Raw genomic sequence first — 14,536 nt, 5'->3', positions numbered from 1 at the left:
AGAGGTGGAGCCCAAGTTTCGTCGGAACTTGAAGGTGCCCGCGGCTCGAGTGCGCACGACAGATGGCTCGGCCATACGCGGAGGTCAGAACCCCGAGCACCATAATCAGCAAAGCGGGAGCTAAGCAAAAGCGCGTAAATACCTGACCGTAGCTCAGACTCAAACACGCTGAAAAGTGCAGTCCAGGGTGAATATTACTCATTTCTTAAACAAAAATACTTGCCTAACTTTAGAACGAACTTTAGTGCGCACAGGTAAGCGCAATTGCGCACGCGAGGAAACATAGTTGATCCTGCAATACTTTTCTTTGTTTGGACAGCTTGAAATGGATATTGGATGTTTCTTCGTTCGTTGGTGTGACGGCTAAGGCTGCGTTTTGTTTTTTCTTGTGTTATCTCCATTTTATTTTTGTTCTCTGAGAGCAGGAAGTTTTGAACTTCGCATAGAGTGGGAGATAAAACAAGCACAGTGCGAAGTTCCGTTATTCGCATGCTGAGAAAAAGCGCGGTTCGCGCAACTCGCCACGCGCATAAGGAGCCATCACACACACAAAAAAATAAAATGATTTGTTTCACGAGCGCCGAGCTCGAAGCGTTCTTTTTGCGCGATTCTAGAGAAGAAACAAAACATCAGCAGCGCAGGCGAGAAGTTTCTTCACTGCACCTAATATGTTCGAATGCCATTATTTAGTCAAGCATTTTGCTCAATGGGGGATGGAGGGGTGCGGTGGTGGTTAAATTTCAGAAGTGAACACCTGTGCCCCACAAAAAAAAAAATAGTTCAGTGGTTTTTGCCCTTCTATACAACGGTACTACGAGTTGACCTTAAGCCTCCAAAAGCATTAGCCGAGGACACCTTCCTACGCGTCTGGGTTTTTGGTGCTTTATTGTTGACTGCAGAGTAAACGGCAGGAATGATAGCGCCATCCTCCCAGCCTTCTGGCGTTACAGAAAAGTTGTAGACGAACTGCAGAAAAGGCGTGGAAAAGTGCAAGTCAGTGCACAGCTAACCGGACTGCACAATGAATGGCGCTTAGATTAAGACGGCAGGCGGGACAGTGCGAGGAAAGAAGGCAAAAGAGCAGCTCACACTTGACGTTGACGGTGACCTGTATCTCCTGGCTCTCTCCGAAGTCGTTCTTCGCCGAGCAGCTGTAGACGCCCGAGTCCGTCCTCTGGATGGTGGGGAAGTGGATGCTGGGGCTGATGTCGTAGATGCTCGACTGGCCCGACTTCCTCCACAGGATGTTGGCCGGCGGGTTGGCGTCCGCCACGCAGTTTAGCGTTAGCGAGCCGCCTTCCTCTACTTCCTCGCGCGGGTGACCTTCGTACTTGATTTCTGGAGGGTCTGCGGAAAGGTGCATCAAGGAACAGCCGCTCACCATATGCACGACGGCATTTCAAATTTCATATTTCAGCGTATAGTCGCGAGTCTAAAAAATGACCGACGACTAGCTGGGCTAAAAAAAAAAATCATTCTTTGCACGCGATGACTTTCTGCGGAATCTCCCGCAAGACTGACGATTCAAGAAGGCCTCCTATTCTCAGTATTGACGTTTCTGTGAACCGCAGCGCCACGAAGAGAGATCACTTCGCACCAGTGATTGATCACTCGTGCTAATCTTTTCTACACGCGACTGTACATTGCTTTGCGTCCCCCTTACTTTGTTCCCTGAGTTGACTCGACGAGTTCAAATCGTCATTAAATAAGCCGTGGTGGTTTGCAGGAATGGCCTCTGGTTGCTGCTGTTATGTGTTGACGCTAATGTTTGCACCTACACTGATAGGTTGCCAAACCGCTAAAGTACTTGAACACAGGTCATATAGCCATTCGATATGTATTAATTATATACACTCAGTGCCCTACTTACATGGGCATGTGTTTCATGCCCTTGTGGTTGGTATGAAAATAACGACTTCAGTGTAATTGTAACGACGGTTACAGAATTAGCTCGTACCGTTAACTGAATGTGATGTGAGATTGTTGCGCGTGCACGCACAAACACACGCGCACCCACACGTGCGCACGCAAGCGCACCCCCCCCCCACACACACACACAAGCACGCACGCACGCACGCACGCACACACAAGCGCGCGAGCGCGCATGCACACACAAGGCACAGATAAGGTGGCAGCGTCACGCATAACTGAATCCGTTTAATTTCCATGTTTCCATGGATGCCTCGCCGATTGTGCTCACCGTTGTTCACCAGCAACCGTATTCCGTACTTTACGTCATAGTAAGAAAAAAATTAAAAGACGGAAGTAAAGACGAAGAGAAAAACTGAAAAGGGGGCGGGGTCATGAGAGGGGTGTGGGGAGTGGATACCTCCAGCGCTGCGAAAGCCGGCGAAGCGCCTCGTTTGGGGATGCGCGAGCACTGGGAACAAAAGGAGGCGTTGCGTGAAAGAAACCCTGGGGCAAACGCGATACGGCAGGACCGTTTTCTTGTACCGAGCGAGACGCACGGAAATGCGAAGACGGGAAACACCGGCGCCGTGCCGGGGTGCTCTTTATCACGGTGCCCATTCTTGCATGTCCCCTGGTTCTGCTTCCTTTCTTTCTCCCTTCGAATCCTGTGAACAACGAGCGGGCTACTAAGCGGGTAGATAGGGAAGAACCAGTCCCATGCATAAATGCACGCCGAGTGCACACCAACTAAGGTCCTCAACTAAAAGAAAGGCCGAGTGCAGGAGGGAAGGAGATAAGAAAATAGATAGGCTTTGAGAAGGCGTGAAAATATGAGACGCCTAGAAACGCTGGCCAGTAAAAAACTGTTGCACAAAGAGCTATGCGAAATTCGCATTCTCTAAGGAGTTATGGAATAGAAAATAAAGGAAATAACGGTCGACACAATTCAAACCCGCACTGACTGTAAAAACTAGCCTAACGAAAAGAGAATTAATGCACGAATAAGGAAAGCAGCGCACGATATTGAGAAGACAGTGAAAAGGCCAAGGTGCAATGTTGACGTAAAAGGGATAAACAGGAGGACTATGGCAACGTGGCAACAAAAAAAAAAATCACGTGTTAGAACATACATCGGAGGACTGGAAAGTCAAGGAAAGCAGGAGTGAAACCCACCCGAAAATTAAGAACAAAGAAAGCAGCTCTGTGTTTGTTGTCGTCCTCAAGGTTCGCCCGAAAAACTTTTCCGCCGGCATTTTCTTCCGTGCACACCCAAGCGGAACAAAGAAAACAAGCGCGAAGAACAGCGATATCCCATATAGGCGCCATCACCTTTGGTGCATGCGACGACGCGAAGACTCACATAAACTCATGACAGTTTCTACTGCGTAGTAGCTGGAAGACGGAGGAAAAGCGAACGAAGAGAAAACGCGAAGCCTTAAGAGAGACGGGGGCAACGCGAAGGACAGCAAACGCGCACAAAAAAGCAATAAAATAAAGCAAACCAAGGAGCGGAAGTTTCGCCCCGAACCGTGTTCCCGCGCAGTGTCACCAGCAACCCGCATCTGCATCGCGAAACAGTCTTTTTCATATTTTTCGGCCGCTACAGTCCCAGGCCCAAGCCGCCGCTTATCGCCTCTACAGCTGGGCGCACGCAAACAGTCTTCAAAGCCTCGGCTGAATCTGAGGCCCCCACCGTAGTAGCTCGGCTGCGCTCGCTTCCTAGATGTGCATGTAGGCTCTGCGAGCTCGACGTCGCCGCCTACCAGCGCATTGTTGAGGCGCTGTGTGCTCAGCGGACTCCTCTGCTGCTTTCTCTCCTCCTATGAGTACGCCTCGGAAGCAGCAGCAGTACGAAAAGGCACGCTGCCTAACGCATTCTTTCCAGACGACACGAACTTACACACGAACATTCTGGATAGTTTGTTGAAGTTCGCTAAAGCGTACAGAAAAAACAGGTAAAAAAGTCGGGAACTTGCACTGAAAAGATCCGCAGAAACAGTGAGCTTAAAGAGAACGCGCACCGTAACGGTTCTATAGACCATGTTTTGACAGCACAATCGATATCCCTTGATAACCCCCTCTGTAGTTGTCAGTACTGATATGCGTTCGATTTAATGGTCCCTACTGGAGTTTTAGTAGTTGTACACGTCTCTACTTTGTTGACAACTTATTGTAAAAGCAAGAACGACTGGCATGAACAAGCCAGCAAATAAATAGCACCTTTATGTGCTCGAACTTTGTACATTATCTAGTATCGAGGTCGTAGTAAAAGTCATGCAAGAACAAACAATTATGTTGATTGCCGAGCATTGAATTTAGTCAGGTGAAAGCCAACATGCAAGTGCAAGGTCACTGCAGCATTAGAAAAGATGACGGCAAGCCGATCGGCTTCGTCTTTACCAGTAGGCGCTGCACGCCCAAACAAGATAGGTAGAAGTGTTTTTTTTTTCTGCTGAGCAAACATTCTGAAAGCCCTTGCCGTGCTTTTGTCATCGAGATGGACGTACAAACTAGGAAAACATCATAAAATCCTGGAACGTATTTCATTCTTACTCGTTATGATACTAGAGTGATGTGTGCGAAGTACACGGTACGTTCTCTGACAAGTCACAAACCTGATTAACATGATGTGAATAAAAGTGGTCAGGAAAAGCTCACTTCTAGATAATATCTCAATTTCACTATAAACTTTACGTGACGAAGTTGCTGTTAAACCTGAACGTTTGCCAAAAATCCCGATATAAATTTTGCTTGCTGCATCTGGAGAAACATATGCGACCTAACGTAACGTATCATGCATCATATTACTCAGGGCCTGTAGTCGATCACTCCCCCACCACCCCCTCAATAGGATTTTGAGTGTTGCATATGCACAACGCTCGGATTCTGCAGCATGTGACTAAGGCAAGGAGAAGTAGCTGCATAGAAGGAGATATGTGCTTTAGCAAGGCTTTCTGACAGGTTAGTTGGTACACGTTAATTTTTGAAAGGCTGTGCGCCAAATAGACGTTCACAAGAAAAAAGGGGGTAGAGAAGACAGAATAGAAGCGCTTCTATCCCGTAGTTCTATCCCCTTTCTTCCTGTGAACGCCTATTTAGCGCACAGCCTTTTAAAAACGAACATAGGAGTAGAAGGTCAAAAACATCAAGGTAACTAATAGATAATAATAAATATACAACAACTGTGACTTACGCACAAAAAGAGTAGCGGAAAAAATAAAGACAGTGCGGCTAAAAGCACGTTGTACATTGTAAATAACCTGAGCCTTAAAAGTGGGCGAGTGGGTAGGAAAGGCAGAAGAAAGACATTACAGGAAAACAAAACAACACTAAAGAAAATCTTTTTCGCAGTTGTATGAACCAGTAATAACGCGTGCAGTGCTATTTTCCGACCAAGAAAAAAATAAAACCAGAAAGAAAGGAAAGAAGAAAAAATAAAAACCGGGCTGATTTCGCCTACTATTTAGCGCTGTGGTACTTAGAAGAAGACCTCAAACTCGGAGCAACGGGTGGACACTGATCACAGTAAGAGCGAAGAAAACGTAATGGTACCTGGCGCCACACAATGAAAAGATGAAACTAAATGTAGTTGACTGCGAGATAAGCGAGATTACAGTGGAAGGTGAAAGGAAAAAAAGTAACGAAAAAACAGCGAAATGAGAAAAACAAAATCTCCTGATACATGCGCATTCTTTCCTTCCGAGCCCGTTCTTATCTGAGCTCAAAGGAAATAGAAGCTCTAGGCGGTTGGTAAAAAAAAAAGAAAAGAAAGCTGTAGCGATGGACAATGCGAAGGGTGGAAATACAGACAAAGAAAAACGAAAGGAAGATCGGCCACGACTGGGGAAAAGGTCCGTTCATTCCTGGTTTCCTTTTTGTGAACGTGGATAGTAAGCCGGATATCAGGTGTCACGAACAAAACAAGCAAAGAACGATATAAAACCAAGTGCCAATGTCCTACCCTCCGTTGAGCGAGCATGAAGAGCGCCTGCGCAAAGAACAAAGCGTAAAAAGTACGCCAGTCGAACAACGCAACAAACCAGAAGGCAGGCGATAGCATTCGTTCTAGTAGGATATGTGGCCGGCTACAAAAGAACATCACACTTCTCTTACTCAGGAGGTTCCAGAGCGCTTGGACTCCCGTAAGAAGCCGAATAAGGCTCACTGCAAAAGCGAACCAAATCCTACACCGTGTTTCTCGGCGTAGAGACAGCGCGTGTTAGCTGGAGGCCGCTAATGGCGCGCTCTTATTTCGCTTGTTGTTGCAGCTCTCGGAGCATACCTGAGCTAGTTTTTTCCATGAAACCAACAAAAGTCGGCCTCTTCAGCAAAGGTCTCGTCCGCAAAAACTGACACTAGATGAGTTTGGACAGTGTGAAAAATGAAACTTCAATGACAGAAGTCCTCAAATTCTCATCGGTTAACATTTATTAAAGCGAGGATAAGTCTGCAAGGTAAAGGGAGATTGTTATATGGCACCGGAATTGGATGTGAAAATTTGCGCGATGTAGCGAAATAAGATGGAGTAAAATACTTCCGCACAAATGAACAGCTGCTATGAAGGGATAAGAAAAAAATCTCAATTTTCTGAAACCAAACACCCGCCAGCTCAAGAGCTAAAACTGAGTTTTGTCCATCGCAACGGCTGAGTCACACGCAAGGTGTCATACACGTGAAAAAAAAAAATGAAGACCTCTCAAGCGATCCATGTGTTTTCAAAAGTCAACTCATAACAGACGGGAATAATAAGGATTGTAAAGGTTCATCTGTGACTGTATTACAACATCGATCGCGGCGGCCGATAGCGGTGCAAATTGCGGTGCATGTTTCATACACCAGGTGCAAAAATTAATCCACAGCCGTCCTTTGCAACGCAGTAACAAGAGTACCAAAACAGGGGCCATTTGGTTCTGCATTTTGGTCACTGCTGGTCCATCATCAATAGTGTTCATCATTTCTTCGTCTGCGTCTTCGACAACAGTATTGCCAAGTAGCGCACAGTAAGCAAAACGCAATAACACGGCGTACTGGGCGAGTTGCTATTTGTCTGCATGACAGAAGTCAGGCAAAGGCTCAGCGTATCCCGTCTCCCTGTTTCGCAACTGTTCCATCCTGCGCCTGGATACCTTCACGATCCGAAACGCGCCTGATCTCTGCTGGCTCTGCTATGGCATGCGAAATATTGTTATACGTCGCTGTAGCTAATTCAGCAAAGGAGCAATTCTCTGCTCTTTGGAAGTTTTATATTTATTCTACTACCCAACAAGGTAGACCACAGACGGGCTTGTAAGTAAAGAAAAAATAACTGTGAACATTGAAGGCTAAATGCAAAAGGATATTGAAATAAAAGGCCTGAAGCGACGGGTTAATTATGTCGTCTCACAAGAGGCATAAAAGCAACGAAGACGTAGCCCACTTTTGACGCGGTCGTGTTTCAGGCGAGTGAGATTACAGCGAGCGCGCTATGTCCGTCAAACGAGCGACAAAAAAAAAAAACAGCAGCTCCTGCGTCTCGCTTCGCCCTTATGCCGAACGTCATTAGAAATTCTCGGCCGTTCCAACAAGGCCGACGCATGCAAATGTATCGCTCAAACTCAGCAAAGCAGATGAAAGAGCAGCTATAAGGTGGAAGAACAAGCCGGACGAGGACAGAGATACATGCCCAACGCGTGACAGGAGAGAAAAAAAATAACATAAAAATTAGCACCGAAGTCAGCATATTCATCAGCCTTGCCTCGGTTTGACAAGTTAATAACCAATTTAATTAGCGCGCGCGTCCCAATCGACCTTAGCAGCATACGGTATCGCTGAGGCACGCTTCTGGTGTTTCGTAAGATTTAGTGACAACGACAAGACAGAATGATGAAAAGACGAAAGAGCCGAACGTAGTGATGGGGATGGGGAGGAGGATGGGGGGGGGGGGGGGGGTACGACAACAAAGTAATAGTGCGCTACCAGCGGCGGGTGCTTAAGCGACATGCAACGAAGTAAAATAAAGTGGGTAAAGAAGGGACATCAAAGCGAAAGAAAAGGGAGTCATTATTAAGCGCGGTGTGCAAGAGGGAAACCCGACGATCTTGCGCATCAGTAAAGCTGAGAGCGCAGCTTGAGCGCGGGTGCTTCTTCGTTCCGGCCGCGATCATTAATTAGGCGGCGGCGAAGCTTGTACGGAAAGCCAGGAGTGCTTGCACAAGAAGTGGGGCCGGATAGCTTTCCTCTGACTCTCGACAAACGGGCTTGCGCGCGCCGAGCAACCGCTTTCAAGGCAAAGGACGCGCGGGGACATAAAAAAATAAACAAAATAATTACGTCATGAGAGCAAAAAGAAAAAATGGAGAGGAACGCAGCTTATATCATCGTGATACGCGGCATTCCACGCGCTCTTGATGTTTACTAGTGGCCTTCCCTCGACACCCAACTTGAAATGTGATGATTGTAGCGTCGTGCTCGTTAAGTCTGCTCGTCGAGACAGGAAGAAAATACGACAGGGGGGCCCGCGGTAGCTCCACCTTTTGAAAGTGATGAAACACGAGGGAATCCTGCAGTCCGAATAAATGTGTGTACATGTGCGCGCGCGATTATGTACGCTGAGGCTGAGAACGTGAGGTAGTTATGTGCCTATACATTGTGTTGTCTGAAGCTTGACAGGGCATTCAGGTGAGACCAAAACTGAAACGGAGAAAGGTGGAAATCGAGCATGCCGTGATTACACAAAGCAAAGTAACGCAGGTAAGCCAGCACAAAACGCCAGCAGAAGACGACTGGAAAGGCTGCGAGGAGAAATTGATTCGAAGAAAGGACATACCGTGCCAACAAGACTAGAGCGGCAAATATCAGGGACTTGTGACACGGCGACAAAGCGGCGGACAGGGGAAACCGGAGAGCGCGCGATGCGATGACAAAAAGAAAGAGGAAGCCAACCCAATGCACGTGAGGAGTGACATCTAAGCCCCGGTGGAAGCTAAAGGAAGCAAGGAAACGAACTATCAAGCACATGCAAGAAACAGAACATGATCATCTATGAGGCGTCAAGGGAAACAGAAGAAAACACACACAGGAGCTCTAGCAGGCAAGTCAGAACAGCCGGCGTAACTGGAAACCTTGCCAGCTATGAAGCAAGGAAGCGAGAAAAGGATTGAAGGTGCGAGGGAGCAAAGGAGGGGAAGAAGGAATAAAGGAACGAAATAGGCTCCCCAGCACGTGTAATGAAGACGGCCGCGCCTGCTGGCGGCGGGAAATTGAATGAGCTGCCATTATGCCGGTTCACGTTTCGGGCCGGCTTCTCCGCATTGGCCCCACTGCTCGCCTTGGCCATGTACTTGTGTGCGACAGTGTTTGCACAGCCTGCGTACACCCCCTTTCTTCTTCTCGCGCAAGCAAGAACCACCTTCTGCTTATCGCGCCTTAGCACCTACGGTCGTACAAAGGCGCCGGTATAGCGTTACTGTGCAAACTGTCATTCGAGTCCCGCGCTCGATTAATAACGCTGCCCATTCTCGGTCTTTCCTTTCGCTGTCTTTTTTCGCTTTCTTTTTTTAGATGTTTAATTTTCTGCAAAGCCGCGCTAACCCTTCCCCCCCCCCCCCCCCTTCGGGCGCAGCTTCTCAGCACGTCTTTCTTAGCGTCGGCCCGTTAAAGTCAATGAGAAGCCTCGATTCGGTATCTTCACCATAAAATCATTACATTGGCATGTGTTTTGTTTCTACAGGATGCAGGAGCTTGATTAGCCCAACTAAGATTACAAATTGTCAAGTTTTCAATATTTCGCTGAAAATGGTTTGAAATTTTTGTTGAAGAAAACCTTCTTCAAAATTTGATTACTTGATTAGTTTGAACTAGAAGTCGTCGCTGCGGACACTTCGCCTTTCGCCGGTCTTAAATTAAAAAGCAGCAAAAGGTCGTACGCGATTTCGGCGACCTCAAGCCTATCACTTACAGACTCAGTCAGCGCAGGAAAATTGCGATATCTCGCCAGTGCGATCAATAGACTGCGCACAAAACATGACCTCTCTTCTGCGTCAGGTCAGGCCACCCGGCTATATAGCTGACTGTTTACTTGACGACCTGCGCAAAGATGCTAGGCGCTACGACGAAGACACCAGGCGCTCGCTGGATGACAGTGGTAAACGTTGCGCGAATACACCGAACGCAACAGGAAAAAACAACGCATAGGCCATAAAGAGCTTCATACAACTGCTGTCGCATTTAAATCACAGACTGAAGGGCAGAACGTTGGGAAAAAATGATTTTACACGACTTTTATACAATATATCGAATACAGGAATTATATGTATACGGCTAAGAAAACGTAGGCAACAAATACGCCACGAGTTTATCCTTCGTGGAAAACGCTCCAATACCCTTTTGCGTTAAGTTATTGCCGAGGAAACAGGAATTGCGCACTGAAAAAAAAACTCACACATGACGTCGAGGACGACGCTGACGTCCCGGTGCCCCGGTCCACCGGACGGGTCCTCGTAGGCGCCGTGGTAGGCGATGCAGCGCAGCTCGCGGCCGTTGTGCTCCTTGACGAAGGTGTAGTCGAGCACGGACAGGGCCTGCCAGGTGCCGCGCTTCTCCACATCCGTCTGGTTGGTCTGGTTGGCGAGCGCCGACACGTCCTGGCCGTTGAGCTGCCAGCGAAGCGACGCTGGCGGGTTCCCTTTGCGGGACACGCACTGGAACCTCCGCAGGTCGCCCGCCTTGGTCTTGAACGCCATGCCCGCGGTCAGCGGGTTGGTGCCTTCCTCCATACGCGGCGGGTGCGGTTGCTCTGCGTCGCAAGTGCGAGTGTTTCATGAGGAAAATATATGTACAGTGGCCGTCTCCCTCTTGGTATGCACATAAACCGCACCGTGAGAGGAGAGATGAAAGAGGGAGTGAAAGGGCGGCCTATTTGACGGCTCGACCGAGTGGGGTTCTCAAATTTGCAACGATATCGCACAGCAAACGAGATTTTTTTGCATTTCGCCTCGACTGAAATGCTGCCACTGCGGCTAGGATTCGTTTCTGCGAGCTTGTGCTTTACAGTCGAACACTGTGACTAATGAGTCACCACAGTGAGTACTCCACCCTGCGGAAAACATTGTTTGCACACATCAAGTACGTCCTCTCCCGCATGAGCTATAAGGGCAAGGTTATAATGATTTCACGGTAATGGCCCATCGGCAGTCTGACATGAGAGTGCCTTGGCTAATGTGTTTCGCCTGTACAAGGCAGCGATATGAAGACGATGCTTCGCAAAGGACTACTTATGCAAACGAACTGTTGTATACAGTGAGAAATTTTAAACAAAAATTATAAAAAAATTACAGGAACCTGAGTTTTCCACACGGGAGGGAGTAAGTAATCATTTTTACTCACCAAAGTACGAAGCATGTTATGAGTTATTTTACATTTACTCGGCCTTGGGAGATTTCTCTAGAGAAATTGGACTGCCCCGGACCAGAGCAAATATTTCTTGAATTGCGAAGTTTCTGTGATAGCTGTACAGTTTTTCTTTGTAACCGTGTAGCTGCGCATAGGCGGATGTTGATTAGTAATTACTTCTTTATTTCAAATCTACTTCATTCTGGCGGATTCCCATTGAAACATTAGATTTTACATCGAGCATCTACGAACATAAAGGCGGCAATAGGGGCGCCTCAGTCTTAACGGTTTTTTCAATAGTTTATATTATAGAGATAACATTATAAGTCCTGTTCTCGAGCAAAAGTGGTGTCAGTCCATTCGCGTCGCGAAAAATCGGGCCTCCCACCTGCAGCGGTGGACCGGCGGCAACCTCCCCACAGGGTTGTGGCCGACCTGCCCACCATGGCCGGTGGCAGTGAATTGAATTCGAATAAATTCAGTGCTCTTTCCACCTGCCCACTCTCGCACTGCGCATGAGCTGATTGATAGACAGACAACCCTCTGAAGAACTATCTGAGCAAAAAGTACCCTTACGGGAGCTCATGAAGAGCAACTTGGGCCTCACCAGCTTCGGCGATGGCTATGCTCGAAATAGCATCCTGCAGTAGGAGTGGCGCATGGAATAACCGCTTCACCACTGCGCCAGTCGCGGTATGATGACCTCCCTCGATCTATGAATCTATGCAAAAGATGGAGTACTTATGCGGGAGGGATATTTAATGCTATCAGATTATGCTCTTCAGAGGAGGTTAAACGTCGTTCAAGTTCTATTTTGTCGGTAGCAAAAACTGTAGCAAAAACTGTACATTAAAGGGCCCTTTTAAAAAAAGAACAGTTGACGTGTTTCTGAAAAGATTTTTTTTTCAGTGCAGTTCGCGGAATTTTTTTTTAAAGGCAGATACGACAAGACCTCTCTGACAGACTTGCCATTATTTTGAAATGACTTAAAAACAACGCTTGCTCTATTCGCTACTCCATAGAGTGCAGTTCTGTATTACGATTACCTTTTTACATCACTAGATTCGTACATTCGCATTTCCTGAAAGGTATGTCTCCTGACATGAAGACTCTTTTACGGCACTAGAGACCACCGGTAAAGCAGAGCACGAATGTTTTGTCATATTCACATTGCTGCACGTTAATCTGCCATGAAAGACTACCTCAAACGAAATTTTCCGCCCATGCGACTCGCTTCAGCAGTTCAGAGAGGAGTGCACACCACCGGAACGTTAAACCTGAATGCCGTAAATTAGTCCTAAGAGTACCTCTCGCAGAGAAAACGCATCCAATGCGTTCCTAATGGAACCACGTTATCTCTAACAACCCTCACCTTCATTAATGACAGTTGGTCTAAGCAGTGCTGCTGTAAACATTTTGCTACACGTTAAACACATGGTAGCGCCATCAAAACTTTAGGCATGCCTCCGAGCAACTCGTAAGAACAAAGCTGGCCTCATTAGCGAGTGATACAACGAGTTTCAATCATGAAATTATGTTCAGTGCGCAAAAAAGGAGCCAAATGGGTGTGGTGTACTTCGAGGTACGGGGAAGGCATCAAAGAGCTAAGTATACAGCGCGTACTCGGGCAAACCTAGTTTGTAGGTCTGCACGTGTTAATTGTCGTCACAGCAACGCTGTATATACAACCTACCAGCTCAGGAATAGCGGCGTTTACTTTATGAAGCAATGAGTTTCTCGAGATGTTTGTAAAGGTTCGGCGCTGAATGTGTACAGTACTCACGGATTGAAATAGGACATTCGGAGCGCTAACCTTGCAGTGCCACGCGGCATGTGGTAAACCACAGGCCGGCTCATTGGCTACTGGAAGGAACAATTCTGCTTTGTAGATGTTCTCCCTCTCGCGCCATACCACAATGCACCACCTTGGTTTCATGAGCGTCTACGGGCGGCACTCCATGAAGCGACGGCCACGCGCTCCGAATGTCCTATTTCAATCCGTGAGTACTGTACCTTAGTACTGAGACATTCGAAATGTTCTTGACAAGCGTTCCAATAACCGCCTCTTAGCAGTGCGAGGTCTGGATCCATAGTTCACAAAGCTTGCGCACCTAGTGCACGCTGCCTATTTTCTTCATTCATCAAAGAAAGTGCTGCATGAAAGCACTTTAATTTTCGTTTGTATGCATCATACGTTATGTCTTCGTTGTCGCTAACCTTCCTCTGGATGCGTCTACCCTGACTTAGTCCACGACAATTTTCTGGAAAGAGCACCAGTCCGCATACACACAGTTATTGAGGCAATGCCACATTTCCAGCAGACAGAACAGAAAATGTGGCTTAAATGTGAGAATTTCTTTTACATTCGCGGAGTCTTAAATGGAGCACTCGTTTTCTCAAAACAATTTTAAATGACTTAAAAATGTACTCCGGACATTAGCTAATGCGGGATACGTGTACGCCTTGGAGAGAAGAGAGATCAAAGACTTTTTTGTTCCGCATTCAATCATTCGAAGATGAATGTACAGTCACCGTGTATGCATGTACAAAGGAGTCTATGAAGAGGCAGCACCCTTCATGTAGACTGCCTTCAAACTGATTCCTCTCGAATGCACACACGCATACACACACACACACAAAGGTAGAGTTCAGTGCTGCTCGCACCATGCGAACGTAAGGCTCCGCGTATATTTCCGCACAACAACACTAATCTCTTATTCGTATTGGGCTTTCAGTAGAGCACTGAAAAAGAGAAAAGTATAGACACTCCCTTTCAAGCTATACTGAGTCAGGTAGATAGAAACGAAGAACGGTAATGTACATACTTTTCTTTTCAGTGCAACTTTGGGCACTGCGCTCACTATCAGAAAGAACTGCCGTTTAAACGAGTTACTTATGGTATCTGTCTAACGTAAGTATCCGCAACGTCGATACGCATCCTCTTTTATGTCTCCCAATACCATATCGTGAAAGGATGATGAGTGCTTCTCAGTAAAATAATTTAATGGCATTCTCCTTTAGTATTCGTTGCTGAGTAGGAAAGCGCCTGTTTCAGATTTTAAGGCGCAAGGCGACATTCAAATTCCACGTGTTGCCACTTAACTTTGTTATGCCTCTTTCATATTCCCAATTTTGTAAGGAAGTTTGAAGCATAAATTAACATTTAATCAGCATTTTTCCATTTGCGTTTTGGGATGTCGTAAAAACTACAAGTTTAAGTTATCACACCTGGATAAAAATTCACAATTAAGGAAAG

General features: G+C 46.9%; 1 protein-coding gene across 4 annotated transcripts in view; it reads right to left on the bottom strand.

The window, feature by feature from the left end:
• LOC144136544 (kin of IRRE-like protein 2) overlaps positions 1-14,536 on the bottom strand; it is a 402,200-nt gene that overhangs the window by 58,228 nt on the left and 329,436 nt on the right. For all 4 annotated transcript variants that reach the window (XR_013315630.1, XM_077668936.1, XM_077668937.1 and 1 more), the window contains exons 3-4: positions 10,331-10,684; positions 1,090-1,347 (exon numbers count right to left, since the gene is read on the bottom strand). Coding sequence is in view for 3 of the 4 variants with exons in the window: in XM_077668936.1 (XP_077525062.1) it covers positions 1,090-1,347; positions 10,331-10,684 (612 nt within the window). In the remaining variant the exon portion in view is untranslated. The remainder of the gene's footprint in view (positions 1-1,089; positions 1,348-10,330; positions 10,685-14,536) is intronic.

Source organism: Amblyomma americanum, chromosome 6, assembly GCF_052857255.1.
Source record: "Amblyomma americanum isolate KBUSLIRL-KWMA chromosome 6, ASM5285725v1, whole genome shotgun sequence".
NCBI classification, from domain to species: Eukaryota; Metazoa; Arthropoda; class Arachnida; order Ixodida; family Ixodidae; genus Amblyomma; species Amblyomma americanum.
The sequence above is the reverse complement of the archived record's forward strand: the minus strand, read 5'-3'. Positions and strand labels throughout refer to the sequence as shown.